This window comes from Helobdella robusta, assembly GCF_000326865.2.
Source record: "Helobdella robusta unplaced genomic scaffold HELROscaffold_28, whole genome shotgun sequence".
In the NCBI taxonomy this organism is placed as follows: domain Eukaryota; kingdom Metazoa; phylum Annelida; class Clitellata; order Rhynchobdellida; family Glossiphoniidae; genus Helobdella; species Helobdella robusta.
The window spans coordinates 1738698-1758602 of NW_008704435.1; the positions used below are offsets into that span (position 1 = coordinate 1738698).

General features: G+C 31.1%; 3 protein-coding genes across 3 annotated transcripts; 1 reads left to right on the forward strand and 2 right to left on the reverse strand.

Annotated features, from left to right (window-relative positions):
- Positions 1–2879: 2879 nt before the first annotated feature.
- HELRODRAFT_80833 (hypothetical protein) lies at positions 2880–3815 on the forward strand (the record flags this gene model as incomplete). The annotated part of the gene is made up of 2 exons (XM_009020587.1): positions 2880–3257; positions 3741–3815. Coding segments are annotated over 2 exons (453 nt in total), but the record flags the coding sequence as incomplete, so codon positions are not given.
- A 1947-nt stretch (positions 3816–5762) lies between these two features.
- HELRODRAFT_192123 (hypothetical protein) lies at positions 5763–9284 on the reverse strand. Its single transcript, XM_009020588.1, has 7 exons — positions 9174–9284; positions 8796–8972; positions 8243–8313; positions 7846–8023; positions 7452–7684; positions 7096–7161; positions 5763–6984 (listed from the first exon to the last, which is right to left on the reverse strand). The coding sequence occupies exons 3-7, from the start codon at positions 8303–8305 to the stop codon at positions 5878–5880; spliced, it is 1647 nt and encodes a 548-aa protein (XP_009018836.1). The 5' UTR covers positions 8306–8313; positions 8796–8972; positions 9174–9284; the 3' UTR covers positions 5763–5877.
- Positions 9285–12216: 2932 nt separating this feature from the next.
- HELRODRAFT_192125 (hypothetical protein) lies at positions 12217–18522 on the reverse strand (the record flags this gene model as incomplete). The annotated part of the gene is made up of 10 exons (XM_009020589.1): positions 12217–13034; positions 13271–13554; positions 14303–14409; positions 14785–14940; positions 15647–15704; positions 16521–16619; positions 16872–17010; positions 17075–17273; positions 17612–17733; positions 18447–18522. The coding sequence occupies 10 exons, from the start codon at positions 18520–18522 to the stop codon at positions 12739–12741; spliced, it is 1536 nt and encodes a 511-aa protein (XP_009018837.1). The 3' UTR covers positions 12217–12738.
- Positions 18523–19905: the final 1383 nt, after the last annotated feature.

A 19905-nucleotide genomic window follows, 5' to 3' on the forward strand; every position in this document is an offset into this window, starting at 1 on the left:
AAGAAAAATTTATGACAACGCCACTAATCTCTGCACATGTCAAATAAAATGAAAATAGACTGAAAAAGTTTATGTTTTCTGGCATTTTGATAACAATCGACAATGGTGGCTAACAAAAAATAACAAGTAAAATATCTATTTGTCATCGTGGATAGCAATTCGGAAACGTTGTAACCATTGAATTATATAAGGGATGCGAAATGAAACGTCTGGCCGTTCATTAGGAAACAATCTCCCGCTGGTGTGCCCTACATCGTTATAAATATGGATATGAAGTGGAGTGGAGCGTTTAATGGAAAAAATAGGATAGGGCAATTCCATTTTAAAATTCCATGTTTGTATCAAAAGAAAGTAAAATAATGTGAAACCTCTGCGTTCCCTGCGCATCGAATCTTAGATAATTAATAAATAGTGTTCAATCAATCAATCAGTCGGTCAGTCGGTCAGTCAGTCAGTCAGTCAGTCAATCAATCAATCAATCAATCAATCAATCAATCAATCAATCAATCAATCAATCAATCAATCAATCAATCAATCAATCAATCAATCAATCAATCAATCAATCAATCAATCAATCAATCAATCAATCAATCAATCAATCAATCAATCAGTCGGTCAGTCGGTCAGTCAGTCAGTCAGTCAGTCAATCAATCAATCAATCAATCAATCAATCAATCAATCAATCAATCAATCAATCAATCAATCAATCAATCAATCAATCAATCAATCAATCAATCAATCAATCAATCAATCAATCAATCAATCAATCAATCAATCAATCAATCAATCAATCAATCAATCAATCAATCAATCAATTAGCTTATAAAGCGCTATTTCTGCGATGTTCAACAGCGCTCCTCAATGAATTTTGAAAACAGATGGGTCTTGAGATCCGCTCTGAACTTCGCAAGTGATGGAGAAGTAGTCAAAGAAGTAGGTAGAGAGTTCCAGAGAAAAAGACCAGAAAAAGCAAAAGCAGATTTGGCAAAAGTGTGTTTAACACGAGTTAAGAAAAAGCGAGAACAGGAAGACGATCGTAAACCGGGGCGTTTAGGTTCAATTAATATATCTGATAAATACTTAGGAAATAAATTAGATTGAGACTTATACATTAACGTGCAAATTAAAAAATTATTTTATATTTTATAGGTAGCCAGTGCAAGAGAACAAGATATGGAGATATATGAGAAAAAAAAGGGGCACGAGCAACTAGACGAGCAGCAGGGTTAATAGCTTTACTTAAAGGATAGAGTATAGAGTCAGGAAGACCATAGTAGAGCGAGTTACAATAATCAATCCTAGATAAGACTAACGAAGTAACAAGAAGGAGAAGAGTAGGATCATCAAGAAAAAGCAAAAGTTTTTTATTCTACGTAGATGAAAGAGCTTCTAGCAACACTATTAATCTGAAAAGAGAGACATAGTAGAATCAAAGATAAAACCTAGACTACGAAACTTATGAAAGACATCAAGAGTTTTAGAATCAGGTAAGATAATATTAGGAATAGTAATAGAGTGTTTAGATTTATTAAAAAAAATTAATTCAAACTTAGAAGGATTAAGTTTAAGACACATAGAGTCAGACCAAGCGATAATTGACGAAAGACTTAGAGATAGATTATGAAGAACACTATTGAAATTAAATGGAGGAAAATAAGTATAAATGTAAGAATCATCAGCATATAGTTGACTAGAGAAACAAAAGTTATTAATAATACGCATATAATTAGAAGCAGTTGGGAATCAGATGAAAACAGATGAGAAACGATTTAAGACCAGCTTGGAAACACAACCATTGGTTGAACGATTGATTGATTCATATTGAACTATATAAATATTAAACATTTCGGTGTTGATTTTGATACATGAATGGGCATAAATTTGAATCATATTACAAGAATTTATTTTAGAAGTAAAATCTTCCAACGATTCATAGTCTTTGGCTTGTGTAAATAAATGGCCGACCTTTTATTTTGTAGTATTTAAGATTGTAATTAAATTTATTTTACTAGAAAAGGAACTCTTTTAATTGATTGTAAGTTGTTTAAAATTTATTGGTTCAACTTGAAATATTGAAGCTTAAAGTTTTTTTTATTGTTAAAATTTTTGTGGGATTTGGCTAGGCTGAGCTGCTGGGTTGCCCATCAACAAAAGTTTGAAATGATGACATCATTGTGTGACATATGTCTGTTTATAAAAAAATAGTATTAATAGAAACCTTTCTGTAATGATTTAAGCATTGATTTTTTCAAATACTAAATGGCAAAAGACAAAATTATACAGCCTCTTCTCCTGGTTCTTGTTATTATAACAATGTTATCTAAATGATTATTAAATTAATTAAATGATTTATTTTTGATTTAACTTTCATGATCATTCCTTGGAAAAGCTAACAAAAATTAATGTAACCAGAAGTAAATAATTTAAGTTTGATTAATTACATAAAATTTTCTATTTGTGAGTCCTATAGATATTTCTAGTCGTGTTGATAAAGAATTACAAATTTTTTAATTTTTAATAGATTTGTTACATCACAAATTTTTAAGATGTGAAGTGGTTTGTTTTAAAAGGTAAAATTAATATATCAATTGACATAAGTAAGTTTCTAACGATCATTTTATCAATAACCGTTTGTAGATGTTGTTAATTTTTTGTTGTTGGATGCATTACTTGAATTTTTTGAAATGTGAGATTTGTTAATGTTTCTCACCTGGTGCATTTGACTAAGAAATTCAATGGTAGTTCTAAAAACTGTTATCACCAACTAACACCTAATATGTGAAGTTATTTTTTAAAATTTTTATAACAATTTATTTTTGTTTATAACAAAAACTTAATTTCACACTTTTAACTGTTTAAATATTTCAGATTCACTTGACATGGCAGATAACACTTCAGTCGTTGATAACAGCAAGAAAAATGAATGCAAACAGTGTCTCCAATCATTCGCAAACAAAACACAACTGGCCAAGCATATGTTCTTACACAGGGAAGGCTTCATTTGTCCATACTGCAACAAACCTTTTGCATCGGAATCAGGATTGAAACGTCATTGGAATGCCAATCACAAAAATGCCAAACCAATCCCCCATTGCGACATCTGTGGGGAGAAGTTTGGTTCAAGACGAGATCTCGAAAAGCATCATTTGTTGAGTCATAGAGCCGACAAACATTTCAAATGCAAATTCTGTGGCGCCAAGTTCTCATGGATTACAAATTTGAAGAAACATGAGAGTTTTCATACCAATGGCCCAAAAGTTTCAACGACAGATAATCTAAAAGAAAAAGAAGAAAAAGCTGAACCTCCATCCATATTTCAATGTCACATTTGTAAGAAGACATTTAATTATGATTTCACTTATGCAATTCACATAGCAGGACACAACAGTGCAATTCCTCCTGCTCCACAAAACAATGCTTCCTCTACAACTCACTCTAACAGCACGACATCTTCAGTTCCTGTCGAGTTGATCATTGAAGTAGTTCCCAGTGACGACCCAAATAAGAGCCAGGCTATTGTTTCTATTGAAACCGTGCCAGAGCACCAGCAGATCTCACAATGTTCAGATCCAAAGAATGAACAGTCTGGTAGTGTAGTTGAAAAGGTTTTAAGCTCTGAAGAGAACAAGGATTTGTTTGAAGTTTTAAAAGGTCACAAACAACGAAGGGACGAACAGATGAGGAAAAAGCTGAAGAAAAAACCAGAAAACGCCATATACGATTGTGTTATGACAGAAGAGAAACCATTCAAATGTAGGATTTGTGCAGAGACGTTCAGGTGGGAGATCAGTTTAGAAATTCACGAACAATTGCACATCCAAGGTAAAACTTTAAAGATTAGGAAACCGTATGTAAAGCACAAGAAAAGTAATAACAGCAATACTAAGTTAAACGAATCTGCTACAACCTCAAAACCTGGTTACGACAAGAATAAATACAAAATTGTTTATCAAAAAGAATCAGATGATGATAACGACGATGATGAAGATGCAAGTTACAGTGAAGAAGATGACGAATTGAGTCAGTCTGTACTGAGTGATGAAATAAAAGGAAATGATAGTGTCAGCGAGGATCAGAATTCAAAAAGTCACGGAATGAAAAAGCATATAAAAGACAATAGCCACAATGATCCTAAAACAAGGGATGGAGAAACAGCAATGGACAACGATAGTAACAAGGCTGTTGACCATGCAAAAAAATTTACTAAAAAATTAAGTACACTGTTGATGGGGACAAAGAATTCTACAGAACAAATTGATGTACCAAATGATGTAGTTGGTCAGTTGGTTCTGGTGAATTCAGTAGATGATAACATGTCTCTGGAAGGAAGTAAGGTACTGTCAGCTGATGGCAGCCAATATATCATTAACAACGGCTTTCTCTGCCCATTATTATCTAACACCTCTAGCAGTTTGCAGAATAAAGAAATCGATCGTGAAAATGATGAAAGTTACATGGATAACGAAGATGAGGAATCTCAGAAAACGTACACTGACCTAGAAACAAAAGTATGCAGTCAGCTGGAGGTGACTTGCAATGGAGATGACAATGACAATGGTTTCGGCGATGCTGATTGCAACTCTAAAATTATTTTTCAAGAACTCAACAAACAATCCTCCCCAGTGAAGATAGTGACATTTAAATGAATATTAATTTTATATAACGATATTTTTTGACAGGTGTTTTCAATTATGATTTCCATTACGATATAAACAGAATCTAATTATGTTCATTTCTTTGCAATTTATTTATTTTTTCTTTTTTTCTAAATTTATTTACAAATTGGAATATTTTGATTTGCAAATTTTTAAGTTAAACAGTGATACACAAATATATGTTTTTTTTGAGTTCATCGCTTAATAATGCAGAATAATGTACAAGTTAAATATTGCATTTAACAAATCTTATGCAATGGCATTTAACGTTTTTTTGGGGGAAAAATGTGCATGATAAAAAAATTAAGTAGAATTTGCGAATCTTGAAACAGTTTGGTTCATGGTCAGACTCGTGTGTATTATGAAGTGGAAACGGTGAGATGTGATTGTGTTGGTAAGCTGATTGCAGTGCAATACGTGGTTCTACAAAAGAATTTAGGAAAAGCCAATCACCTAATCAATCAATTGATTGATTGACCTAATATTTCTGCCATGAGAGATGAAATTTTTTATAACAGATTTTCCATAAATAATTATTTCATTATCATTAAAAGATAAATGTGAAATAAACTCTGGCCAAAATATACATGTCCCACATAAACAAGGGTACTACAATTGGAAAATGTTACAAGCAGACAGGTCAACATAATTTATTTTTCAATATTTATAATGGATCTTTCAATAACTAAAACAATAAAAACATGATAATGCATTGAACCGATGGAAACTGAAACTTTCGATGCTAGCGTTACAGTCAGGCTATCGGAAGCGCCAAGTCCATAGATTGTTAAGTCTCTATATGTTCTGGCACATTGTAGTAGGTATAAAAATAAAATTTATCTGAAGGAACAAATAATAAAACGTTGTTTATCTCGCTAAGGAATATTATGATACAGTCATTCTTAAATTGCTTTGAATATATATATATATATATATATATTATATATAATAAATACAAATATATTATATATACAAATATATATATCTATATATCATATATATATATATTAATAAATTATATACCATGTATATTAATATAAAATATATATAGTTTGTAGCTCTTGGAAAATGCCAAAAAATAACTAGTAAATGCATTGGACTTATTAAAATTAATTTAAAATATTTTCTTATCATGAATGTTGACTGATAGTGGCAAAAGTAATCGGGCGTTTGTATATTTTGCGTGAAACCAAATCTCTAAATTGAGTAGAATGAGCGATTTCTACATGCCGAGTAATCGCTTGATTTGATTGATGGATCTAAGGTCACACTTTGTTAAGTCAAATTCTATGTCTTCATCTTCACTGAAATCCTTTCTGTTGCAGAAAACTCTGAAAATGTTTAGATAAATCATTCCCTCTTCCTCATCATCTTTCAGATTCATGATTCTATCCTGTATCTCCATGAGTTCTTGAGGGGGTAATCCGCTAGTAGTCTCGCCCATGTATGAAACGTATTGAACATCCCCTAATGCAGAGAAATGTGAAGTGTCAGACTGGGGTGAATATCTAGGAGACTGGTAAATTATTGAGTGGTCGACAGGTCCAGAAGATGCAGATGATTCATTAGAGGATCTTTTACTTTTTGATGATGACTCTTTGGCGTCAGAATCGAGATGAGCACTTTCGAGGTGAGATACTGGCTTGGTTGCGATGGATTTGCTGCCTATTTGCTTTTTCAAAAATTTTTTTTTGTCCAGAGAAGACTTTTTATAACTTGTCTGCACATTTTCTGCAGTCTGTTCATCACTTTCATCATTGGAGCTGCTCTGAAATTTGTCGATTGCACTTCCTTTGCAGGTCGACAAACCAAACGATTTATTGCTGGGCAAATCTGATTTGTGTTTATTATCTTTCTTTGGTGTTTCCTCATTTCTTTTTGAGCTGGAATTTTTTAATACGCTGCTTGATTTATGATATGATTGAAAACTCGCCTTACCAGTGGGTCCACTTGCTGTCTTTTCTTTGTTTTTTTTTGACTGCTGTTTAACAGTAGGAGGTGAATAATCTAATGCAGACACATGTGACGGACTGTTGCTAGATCTGAAATTCGATGATTCAAATTTCTTCTTCACTTTTGACTCGGAGGAGTGCTTACTGTGATCAGATGTTATTGCAGACTTATGCGGTTTAGAATCGGATTTACTTTTTTTCACAATGTCTTGACTGAATAAATTTTTCTCTAGTTGTCTTTTTTCTATAGCTATTTGATCAGAAGTTGGTGTGCAGTTGTTGCTTTTGTTCTGCTTTTTAGATTTTTTGTTTTTGGTGGCTGTTGTTTCTGGGAAATTTGGCAGAAAAGATTCGAATGGAATTATTTGGTTTTCTTGCTGTATGAATAAAAAAGTTTTACGTATTGGTTATTTTGATTGTTTGAGCATAATCTAAAACTGAAGACTAAAATGTCAAGCAAAATGTTTTTGAATAAAATGATGACTGACATAATAAGGGAGTGCCGGCTGCTGGTTTTCCAGGGCATCATCAGCAACCTCATCAGACACAATGATCTGCATGATAGAATCATCAATGTAGTACCAGTCTTAATGAAAGCATTAAAGCTTAAAAGCAAGTTTAATAAACCTAATTTCTCAATAAATATCTCAAACCATTAACATAAAAATTCCTATAAAGAACAATCAGAATAAAATAATAATGTGAAGTCATTGTTGAGACTCCCGTAACTTGAGAACATCATTACAAAACACACAAACCCACCATACAACACAAATACTCACACAGACACACACACACACCATACAACACACACACACACTGTACAACACACAACCACACTAACCCCGCCTCCACTGAGTACCAACTCAACAAAATCCATGGACACTGATTTGAATGTAACCTTCTCACATCTCGAGAGTCCAATCGGTGATTGGCCTTCAGCGGGCAAGGTCAAGTCGTAGTAGTAACTCGCCACATGCAGTTCGGGAGCCTCTCTCACTTTGAAATGCACAATAACCGTCGCTAAGAAACTGCCATAACCAGATTCACGAATTTCAAATGGTGGCTCATTCACAACTGAAAATAAGAATTTTGAAGGATGTTTTTAATTCAATAAAATTATCTAAAAAAAAACGTTTTACAGAATCTCCTCACTAGAATTACAAAACCTTGAACCACAAAGTAAATTTAGTCAAAAAATTGAAGGAATAAAATAAAAACTTGAAACCTTGACCTACCTCTGTCCGGATTTTCGAAGGTTTCATGAAGTCGGAAGCCTACCTTGTCAACGTAATTGCATTCCTGGTTGTCCTTCCCACAAACAAACAGCACCCAGTCATGTGTCTTCCCAGGTTCCTGGTTTTCGGGACTTCGAAGCCAAGCTTTGTGCCCTATCTCTATGTAGACCTGGACATTCTTTTTAAAAGTGAAACAAAAGAAGATGAAATAGGACCCTTAACACTGTAACAATTACTGGCAAGTAGTATTTTATTTTATGATATATAAAATCTAATGAGCTGATGTATATAAAAAGAATCAATGAATCAAATTATTTATACAAATAATTACACTACAATCATTTTCAAAATTTCAAGGGAAACAATTAAAAAAGAGGGAAAATTTTTCAAGCAGTACTTTGCATGCATTGCATTCTTGCTTGGATGTTGAGGGCAATGATCTACCTAGTGTTCCTTTCATGGTAAGTTCTGTAGTTGTTTAAAAATCTGCTTACGAAACTGATTTCCACTAGTAACTACTAGATGATGATAATAGCACATTGCAGACCAGATGTGGTGAAATAAAAAACAAATTGAGTATCGCAATTGTGTATAGTATAGATCATAATGAGCATGAAATGTAATACACTGAGAATAAGATGACAAGTAGTGTGGACTGAATAGTAAAGTTTCTTTGTTACATGTAGATTATTAGAAGATAATCTTAAATAGCAAATGCCAAACTTAGTGAAACTATTCATTGAAAATTAAAGAAGTCTGTTGTAAGAAAACCAAATTCAGACAGCCCCAATCAGATGACAAGCACAAAAAATCTTGGTTGGAAGAAGTAACATGAATAATGAATAAAATAATAATTCAGTCAATATAAAATATGATATTCCAATTCCACAGTTTATTAAAACATGAATTTAAATGAATCCTACACTACACTACTAGTAGATTCTGTGTACCTGGTGATAAAATTTTCTATTTTCTGAAATATTGCTTCTTAATTTTTGCTTTAGTCCAACCTTCAACTGTTTCTTGTTAGCAAACTTTTAATGCCTTTACTTTACTTTACAACATTACAAACTCTAGTCTTTACCTTCTCACTTTGAACTTAACTGTGTATGGAGGACATTGTTTGCCTGTGTTCAATTTTTTAATTTTATTTAATTGAAATAGTTTAATAATAAATAAGTGATCTTATAAAAATATAAAATAAATAAATAAAAATACGTATTAAAAAATATTCATATTTTATTAATTAACTATTCTATGATATTAATTTATATATTTATAATTATTATAAAATAAAAATGTTGAAAAAATGAAGCACTGAGAATTACGAGAAATAATAGAGACTAAGAGATCGCACGCCATTAACCACCGACACGCATTTTCAAACTTTTAGCTTTTTAAATCTTAAATCATTTTACATATAAAAAAATAAATAAAAGTGAATTTAACTCCAAACATATCAAAGCCAAAAAAAAATAAGGTATTTTTGTGTTTATTTTTCAGGCAATCCCAAACAAATGTATGAATATCATTTTTAAAATTTAAATACTAACTATTAATATAATTTTTATAAACTTTTCAGCAATAATTATTTTTTTTTATGTTAAATACAGAGGCCTGTGCCCATATATATATAGGTTATATACATGAATATATATGTCATATTCTATATATATGCCAGTTCCTTTGTGCATTATAAAAACCAGGTTGTATGGTAATTTAATTAGCATTTTGCGGCTAATGGGTCATTAAAATCAATTTATAAAAACCCCTCACTCAACATTGTATGGAATTACACAGCTGCCCTTTGTAGGAACATGGTATGACTGGTTTTCCTTCATTCCACGAATAAATCTTTCACATTTGACTGAAGATTTCCGTGATGTGAAACGTTACAATGGGTGTTCGTTGAGTTTTTTCTCTGGGCCCCCCTCAGTATAATTGGGGTATTTTTGTAAAAAATTGTAGTCTGGCTAGCTCTGTGGTCTTAGTTAGAATCGTTCTCATCAGACGGTGGCTAACTTTATTATTTTTGTTTGTTAATTCATGAATTGGAAATAGTTACCGGTTGTCGGATTAACATTTTCCCAACTCCGAGACACTCTGGATTAGTAAAATAGACTCAGTGGTATGCAGACATCCACGAGTTAAGGAATGGATGATACGTATTCTATATAAGGCGGAGATCTTTTTGCATTAGGACCCGGACACTGAATAGCAATGTCAGGCTTTTTAGCCAGAAAGCCTCCGGCTATTTATAATTCTATTGTTGATTAAAATATTTTAATTAAAAATATTTTATATAAAAAAGCCTGAAATTTGAAGGAAAAAAATATTCATTGAAAAAAACAACATAAGAGGAATTATATAATACTTATAATAGCAAAACACAAGCTGAAAACAACAAGAATAATAAGAAAAAGAATGATTTATTGTAAAAGTTGATTCCTTCTTCCCTTCGTATTATTCAGATTCAGATTACTCTGATTCATTCAAATTATTGGGATTTCCATTGGTTTCACCTTGAAAAAACAGAAAATACACACGCACGCACGCGCACACACACAAGCACACACACAAACACATACACACATAGACACACACAGTGATATAGTAATTATATATAATTCTTCTTGGGAGAATTTATCGTTTGCACAATTATATCATAACAATCACTTAACCATTTCTACTGTTTCCTACGAGGAATTATATAAAACCAGTATTCTAATTTAATTTAATGTTATTTCTATAGAAAATGTGCACTCTTCAAACAGTGCCCAGTTTTAAAATAGTGCTATCATGTGTTCATGTGTTAACAATTTGGTAATTCCGATGATTTCATATTTAAAAAACCACACGATAAACACGCACTGATACACTGATCTTTATATACATCTACACACACACAGCTTCGTGTTGTTGAAATTTTTTTTAAAAAACTTCTAACTGCAAAATGGGGTGTAATCTTCAACCGAACATGTTTATCTGAAAACCTCATACCAAATTATATTATATATATATATATATATATATATATATATACTCATACCACATATATATATATATATTATATATATATTATATTATATTATATATATATATATATATATAACCAATAATAAGAGCTAGACTATGACTAACAATAATTAAGAAATTGTTTGAAAAAAAATTCACAGTTTTTCGTATAAATTTTAAAAGTTTAAACTTGGGAAATTTTAAAGTTCATCTGTGGTTTGACACATCGGCGTGGTTAAGAAAATCAAAGCTGATAACATTACAAATTATTGCCTCAGAAATGAGTATAAATAGCCGAGCTAATCGATCGAACGCATCAACTTTATTTCAACTTTTAATTATTAAATTGTTTTAAAATTTACAGTTTGTTTGCCAAATTATTTGGTTTTGTTGTTGTTTTATTTTTAAAGTACCTACATAATAATACAAAGATTGATCATGAGTTCGAATACTGACTACTGCTGTTGTAAGCCAAGCTGCTGCGATGAAGACAAGTGAAAAACTTTAAACACTTTTAAAATTTGAATTTAATTTTATTAGATTTATTTTAAACATTTTCACTTTTATTTTAACTGACACATATTTGTTGGAATTTAATGCTTAAGTTAATTTTAAACGATTATTTGAACATAATTAAAACAATTTTACAGTGAGGTATCACCCAGTCACCCGAATGCTTCACCCAGAGAATTCTCTCCTGATACAGTGAATTTTTAAATAAATTCCTTTAACTTTTCACACATCACGCAGACACACACACACACACACACACGCACAAATATATAAAAATGGATTAATAATTTTTTTTAATAAATTATTTATATATTTAATCTATTACATCAATAAATTTTTTCCCATCAGAGCCACGCCTCAACCAGAAAGAATGACAGATCTTTCCAAAACAACCCAACTGCCAACATAAACAACAACAATCTGAACAAAAATTCATCAAAAAAATAGTAACGAATTGCGAGTGAAGTGACAAGCAATGATTAAATCACTATTCAGCGATTGATTGATAATTTGTTATATAATTTATTTTGTTTAATTTAGAGGTTAAACAAGATTCTTGATTGATTTTTTTGGACTGAATGATTTTATTGCGAATTTAAGGGTGAGTGCAGTTGAATTTTTAAAAGTTGGACAATATAGATTTACTTGATTGATTTTCTGATTGATTGAGTGAGTGATTGATTGTGTGATTGTTTGTTTGATTGACTGATTAATTTTTTTGTTGACAGAAAAAATTTTATTTTTTCATTAATAACCAACATATTAAAATGGCTCGTCTTTTTTAAAAGATGGTTTAAATAAATAATTTGAAAACGACTTCATTTAAACACAATTGCTGGTTTTCATTTGAACAAATTTAAATAAAATTTGGTTGAAACGCAACCAATGAATAAAAGTAATGAAATATTTATTAATATATTTGAACAAAAACAAATTAAAAAGAAATTTTTATGACCATGAAAACTAGAATTAAATAGAAATAAATTAGTCAGACAGGCTTAGGTTTTTAGTTTCCAAAATAACTAGAGTAAAAGTGTTTTACAATGTTTTTCAATTACTCGAACAGAAGAACAAAACAAAATAAAATAATTTCAGACCTAAAACAAAAAAAAGAGAATTGTGAGAAAGTATTTCTTCAAGCATTTTCAGTTTCAGTTTGTTTGTTTGTTTTTTTAAATCATGTTGATAAATACGAGCTTCAATAAATGCAATTACAATATGTGAAAATCTATATAGATAACTCATCAAATTATTTCAAAAAAGTTAAAGTATTCGGCAAATAAATATCAAAATATATTCCATTTCATTTGTATTATGCAAACTTACAAGTTAATTTCCTATAACAATGATAATGTAACTTAGGTGCTAAATAATTGTGGCGTTAATATTTTCTTGGCAGATTGCATCGGTCGGATTGATAGTGACAACCTTCATGACGCTTTGCACAAAAGACATCACTGAGAGGAACACTCCAAAGAAGATGCAGACGATGGGCAGTGCAAGTTTCGCGTACCATTTGCATTTACTTTTTAAAACATTTCCATTTGACGGAATCAGAGTTTGGCCGTCAAGGCTTTGGTAATCATTTGTGTTGGAGTCCAAGTTGTCGATGCGATTGTACCCATTGTCGTACATCAACATGTATCTCAGAATGCATATGCCTGTTGAAATCGTACAAATGTGTGCTTGAAATATTGAATGATCTCGAAGTAAACAAATTACCTTTGCTCCTAAATAGTTTTTATTTTTTGAATTTTATCAACGTCAAATGAAAATGCAATATATATTCATATTTGAGATCGAAATATTTTTATTTGCACCGTGATCCTTATTGATGGTTTCAAAATTGTTTCAAAGTAGTATCACAATGCGTGGATTAAAAAAAATAAACACTCACCAGGGAATATGAATGAAAACCATACAGCAAAGAATCCGAGGAATGAAATGACCTTGTCAATGTCAGGGACGAACAAAGAGGTCAGCAAAGTTGAAATGAACCAGCACAACGTTATCATGACCCGACGTCTCACCTCCAACTTATCATCGGTGCTTGTTATGGCGGCAGGTTCGTTGTTGCAGGTGTTTGAATTTTCGGCGGTCATTTCAATTGTGCCACTGTCAGCTTCTGTTCCAACTGATTTCATGTTTTTCAACTTTTGGCATATTTCTTCAACTGACATTCTGTTTCAAAATCATTCAACTTTTTTTTATGATTCAAACAAACTGAATAAAATATGTATTAAATCCCAAAATCTTATTATTTATAAAATTGGACATATGTTCAATAATAAACTTTCATGTACATAAGCATGTACAAATGTTCACCCACCCAGCCGTTGAATGCTGAAAATGGAAAATAACTTGAAAAATGATTGTTCGTTTAATGAGGCGTATTTTATTTGGATACACATCTGAAGTGTGTTATAATTTCTTAGTGATGTTACATTAACTCAAAATTTCATGTCGGAAATAAAATTTTAATCAAAAATTTCACGGTTTCTTATTTGAACGAGTAAAACGGGTGAGAACTACCTATGCCGAATAAATTACACTTACTCATGGAAAAAATGTTAATAAACGTTTCATTCTAATGTAAGGAATTTTTTAAAGTTTAACTTTTGACATTTTGTTTGCTTTTAATAAAATTCTGGTAACATTTTTCTTTGTAATTTAACTTTTATTTTAGAAAACCCCAACTAAATTATTAAATAAGTTCTTCAATTTTATAATCATTATTTAAATTAAAAATAAACTCATCGCAAATCATTGGGTGGCAAACTATTTGCTGTGAGGGCCGCATTGAAGACAATTTTACTTTTGAAGGGCCGCATATGTATTTAAATAGCAAATTTTTTGACCCAGGAAAAAAATTTTTAAGATTAATGGCTCCTTTTTTTGGCCATAATGTCTGATGGAACTTGCTTTTAACCTTCCCAGGAACAACAGTATGGGAAACGACATGTACATTTTCAAAGCAACCGACAAAACTGCAGCCATGACATCTGGCGATGCCTCGTATGATAGGAGTATGTCTGCCTGGGAAGAAAAATTTCATCAAACACCACTTAATATATTAAATTTTTCAAGTCGATTCTGCTTCTTTTCATTCAAAGGTATGTTCTAGATTGCATGCAAATAAATATTTTTAGTAATTTTTTAAAATGATTTCAGTTGGTTGTCCACTGTTTTGAATTTTGAAATACGAAAACTTTGTTTGATTTTCCAATGAATAGCAAAATAATTTTTGTGTCTTTTTCAGATGCCAATTTTAAAGGTAATGTTGTCATTCGCTAATACATTAACTGATCCAAACTTTTTAAATTAAAAATACACGACATTAATTCAAATATAAATTTATTTATATTTAATTTTGAATTATAAAAAGAAACCATCAGCAAATATCAAACAAACCTGCACACAAGATCCAAACGTTAAATAGGCAAATACGGAGAGCATTGTACATAGAACAAATGATATTACGAACGTAAGAACAACTGCCTTTGTGAAGTTGTGGTTGAGATCTCGGTCTCTAGTACATGAATACACTGACACAATACTTGTATTGCACTGATCGAGCGAGTAACATTTAATGTACGATTTAAAATCTGCATTCAGTTTATTGGCAACATAAGTTCTACGTATTATTTGTAATAAATTGGTTGAAATTTTGCTGCTGTAACGTTCTGGTTCTGATTACGTTAAATGATATGCATATATTTAATTTGCATATAAGTATTAAACACGCCTCATTAAAATGTTAATCATAGAAACAAAAATATCTTAATCTTCAGCTAAAGATTGCAACTAACTTTATGTCTTATATTATGAAGAATGTAAAATTGAATGTGATTTAAGATTACATAAATTTAGACAATAGAGTCAAAAGCATGCAATAGTTATTACTGTATAAAAAGTGATTATTGAGTAGTAATATAAACGCGACAAGATTGCAATTTAAGGTTGATTGATTTCTGACACATTTGGCTACTATAATATATTGTCTTTTAAATGAATAAGAAAAACATGAAGTAAGAAGTCTGAGTCTCTACCATGAAAATTTATCACGTTAGTAACCTAGCGTTGAATTTGAGAAACTTGCAAGCAAGTATATTGAAAAAAAATCAATTTATAACCTTTGATTAAAAGTTAAAGATCATAATTTTCAAATACATCGAAACATTATTTGATAACATGAGGCAGCATGAATGGAATTACCAATGGATAAACTGAAAATCGCAAAAAATAACCTGAAAACTCTAAACCTAGCCCTAACCTGATATCCCACAGCCACTGTCGGAACTGCTAGGAAAACATCAGTAGCACGTTCTGGCCTTGAGGATGAAGATTTAGGAATAAAATGACTTTTTTATAATTTGAACCAAAAATTTTATCAATTTTTATTAATCGGAAAGCGGATTATAAATTTCCCATTACTGCATCAAATATAAATTTTTTTTCTGTACATTTTAAAATATTTATCACAAATAACTTTTGAACACCTGATGTGATTTTTGATTTATTCTAGAATACAATACGAAGAAAAGTGATCAATAAAGGTAGGAGGATTTTTGTTTGATAAATATTTTTTACTTTAAACCAACAAAAACACAATCTACATTCACACGCGTACACGCACACACATCCGCACACACACATACACGCAGGCATACACACACATACACGCAGGCATACACACACACACAAACTCACACAGAAAGCACACAATATATGCATACATCTTTGACTATGGCAAGTGTATGCGTAGTAAATACTCTTTACATTTGAATAATAACTTAGTAAAAATAGACAAATGCACCTGGCATATCAGTTTATGAGAAAGTTTTTAAAAACTTTCTTCAATCAGTATGCCTTCACGTCAATTCATTTAAAAATATTCATTTTTAATTTGCATGCGTTGGCAAACATATGTTCAGATGTATACACATTTTTTAACTAAAAGATAAAAAAAACAACTGTCCTTTATCCTTGCTTACTCACATGACGGTACATGAAAATTTTTGGTGATGTGCAGGAAATAAACTTTTATACGGTAACCTCTCAAAAAAACCCACTACAAATATCAACGTAGATAACAATACAAATTCACTTTATTAATATCACATAAAATCATTCAGTTGCTCACCGACCAGTGCCTCAGAGGGCCGACCTTTGAATTATTCACCCCCGTGAAATACTTAACAGTTACCAGCACCACACAATACACGACTGCCAGAATGCCAACGTAACTGCAGGGTTGGTTGGTGGAAGTGAAAACATTTAAAACACATTTTTCATTAAACAATACATCAAATTTACTAATGACCTATGTAAAGATTTTACAGAGCTGCATAAAAGATTAAACTATTTCAAAAAACATTTCATTTTAACAAATTTTGCAATTTAAAAAAAAACTTGCTTATTTTGTTCTTAATATTTTGTAAACAAAGATGAAATTTTGATAGAAATTAAAATTTGAGCTTAAAACTCAGTTAAGTGACCTTGCATATTTGAGGAAGTCAATCCTCTTGGAGAAAGAGAGAGGAAGAATGATGACAATGGAGGAGAGAGTCATGACGAATTTCCTGTCCATGTACCAGAGATCTTTGGGCACCGAGTTCTTTTGCAGCATTTGCATGACTTGAGTTTGTAGAAACATATTTTAAGAGACATAAGAAGAGAACAAAACGTTAGACCTACCTACATTTTTCCCACTGGTCTCCAATCAAAATGAGAAATATCATGCATACTCCGAACAGGTTGACAATGAACATGATGTAACACAGCACGTTGAATTTATTACCGGAGTACTCACAGATGACTTCGTGGTATGATTTGCAGTTGTGTTTCCTGGCACAGTGGACAAATGCCAGTGAGATGGCGCTCATTGGAATGATCATGATCTGACGGGAGAGGTTTAAAGGAATTGGAATCTTAACAATTATGTTAATATAAAGTATTAAAATGTATAGAAGTTAAAGTTCTACACACGATAAAAAGATTTAAATTAATTCTTATTTTGTAAACAAAAATGTTATATTACATTTTTGATTTATAAAATAAGTGCTCAAATTTTTTTATAAATTATTTTTCAAAACACAAATTTAAAAATTTTTTATTAATAAGATAAAATACATTATATTTAATTTGTCATCAAATTTGGTCGGAATGCCACAATTGTACACACCTGTCAGATATAAAAAGGTAATAAAAAAATGAAAAAAAAATAATACAAACTCACAATCCCAACGGCTGTGGCCGCTACAATTCCTCCGGATTGATGGTAGACAAGTGGCAGGTTGAACATGGCCGTTCCGAGCATCGCATTTATGAGTATTATAACTGAACCGCGCCAGCTGGTGTCTTTTAATGGGATAAAGATTTTTTAGGAACTAATTCATAAAAGTGAAATATTAAAAAAAAAAAAAATTTTGATAATGGTTCACTGTTGATAAAACTTTTTTAGCTGAATATCATTAGCAATATTAAGGGAACAACTCACTCAAATCTTTATCTTGGAGTTTGATAAGCAAAAGTTTGTTCGATTCATCCATTTATTTTTTCAAGTTGGTTTAACTTTAACTGCTAGCCTGTCATCAATTGTATATTTAATTTTTATGAGTAGTTAATGATAATCAACAAAATTCAACAAAAATCTTTTTTATATTATTACGTGATAACGAACTTTTGTTCTTACTACTAAGTTTACATTCATTTAGATGAGTTGATTGCGAGCCAGACGGTGACTGGCGACAAACGCATGTACAAGTACATGTATTCTCAAATGCTGCTCATTGTTTAGGTGTATTGGTATTCAATCGACGAATTAATAAACCTCTTACTCCAATGACTGTTGTATGTAACGCTCTGGAACTTATTTAATTTGGTATTGACGTTTATGTCTGCTTGTTGCCAAATGAGATTTTCAAAGTCATTATTTTACGATTTAAATTAATATTAATATTCAGTACATTATTTTTCTAATTTTCAATACCTGAATTTTGTTAAATTAACTTGAATTTTGTGACAGATTTTACATAAAATTTTTGTTTTTGTAAATTTTTTTATTTATTTACCAGCTAGAGCTTGCCTACTTTTAATAAATTCTTTTGAGCGGATGGCGGCGAACTTTCGAGTTTGAAGGTTCAACATTTCTCAACTCCTTCGGAGTTCATTTCCAATTATTTTAAAATAGAAGTTTTGCTGTTTGCTGTTATAAACGCTGATTTCAAGTCGAAATTTTTTGAAATTTTATTTTTAATTATTTATTTCGTCTTTGGCCTAATTTGAAGACGAACTGAAGTGGCTTTAAATAGATGAAGAGTTGTTGAGCCATTATCATTTTTTTTATGTCAAGTTGTTTTAGGTTTTCAATGATTACTTCTTTAAATTAGAAATAATAAATCTTAAAAATATTTACCAAAACGTTCTCACACCTCCTAGCACACGATGTCGTCACATATCTGACGCGGTGTTTAAGGACGTAGCATTGAAGTTTGAAAATAAGTTTTAAATTTCATAGAAGTTCGATGAACTCAAATAAAAATTAAGTTAAAAAAATGTTTACAAAATTTAAAAAAACGGCAACTTTGACTATTCAACAAACAATTCAACATTGAAGACTTATATAGAACTGTAATAAATCATTGACGTGTGTATCAGCGATCTATTGTCTAATACAGGAGTGGGCAAAGTCGGCCCGCAAAACTATTATATGCGGCCCGTGTTGCCTTGTTCGTCAGCCAGACATTATTACCAAAAAAAAACCACAAGTTTTAAAAAAATTTTTCTCCCGAGCCGAAAAAAGTTTGTTATTGAAGTACATATGAGCCCTTCAAAAGTAAAATAGTTCACAATGCAGTCCTCAGAGCACGAAGTTTGCACACCTGGTCTAATATGAACTCCATTCTCTTCATTGTCAGTGTCACAGTCAGTATCAGATGACTAATCCATGTCGATTTTAGTCACAAATTGTAAGAAGCAATGGACTTTAACAGTCTTCCCAACTGTCTTGCATGCGGATCTGTTGCAATTTTTAGTTAAATAATGCCAATTGTTGACCACATTTCTTGCATTTTTATGCAGTGATCATTTGAAGATGACCTTTATAAACTCTAAAGCTTCATGAATAAGATTCAAAGAGTTTGAAATAAAAGTAAGTTTCAAGAAGTTTGAACAGATTTTAAGAAAAAGATTCAAAAAGTTAATGACAAGAGTAAGGCTCAATGAAGTTCGAACGTCAAAACTCTTTTCACAGGCATAGCCCGAGATAAGTGAGATGTGAGGCGCAATAAGGTTTCACTTGGCAAAATATTCAACACATGTTTAATCAAGTATTTTTTTTGTTAAAATAGAGAAAATAATTAATAAAATTAAAAAAAGTATAATTTTTTAGAAACAAAAGTATGAAAATGCATAAACAGCAAACTTCTTTCTGATTTGCTTCTTGAATATAACATTTAAATAGAATATATCAAACTTTTGTATTTTGACTTTTTGCCAGTTCTTTAAATATATATCAAATAAATTTAGTAG

Excerpts from the sequence above, each read along its gene's own strand:
- HELRODRAFT_192123 (XM_009020588.1), bottom strand. The coding sequence starts at position 8,305 with ATGAAAGGAACACTAGGTAGATCATTGCCCTCAACATCCAAGCAAGAA. Across the intron at positions 7,162-7,451 it reads TGGTACTCAGTGGAGGCGGG|ATCATTGTGTCTGATGAGGT; the intron begins GTTAGTGTGGTT and ends TCTATCATGCAG. Across the intron at positions 6,985-7,095 it reads AGCCGGCACTCCCTTATTAT|CAAGAAAACCAAATAATTCC; the intron begins GTCAGTCATCAT and ends TTATTCATACAG.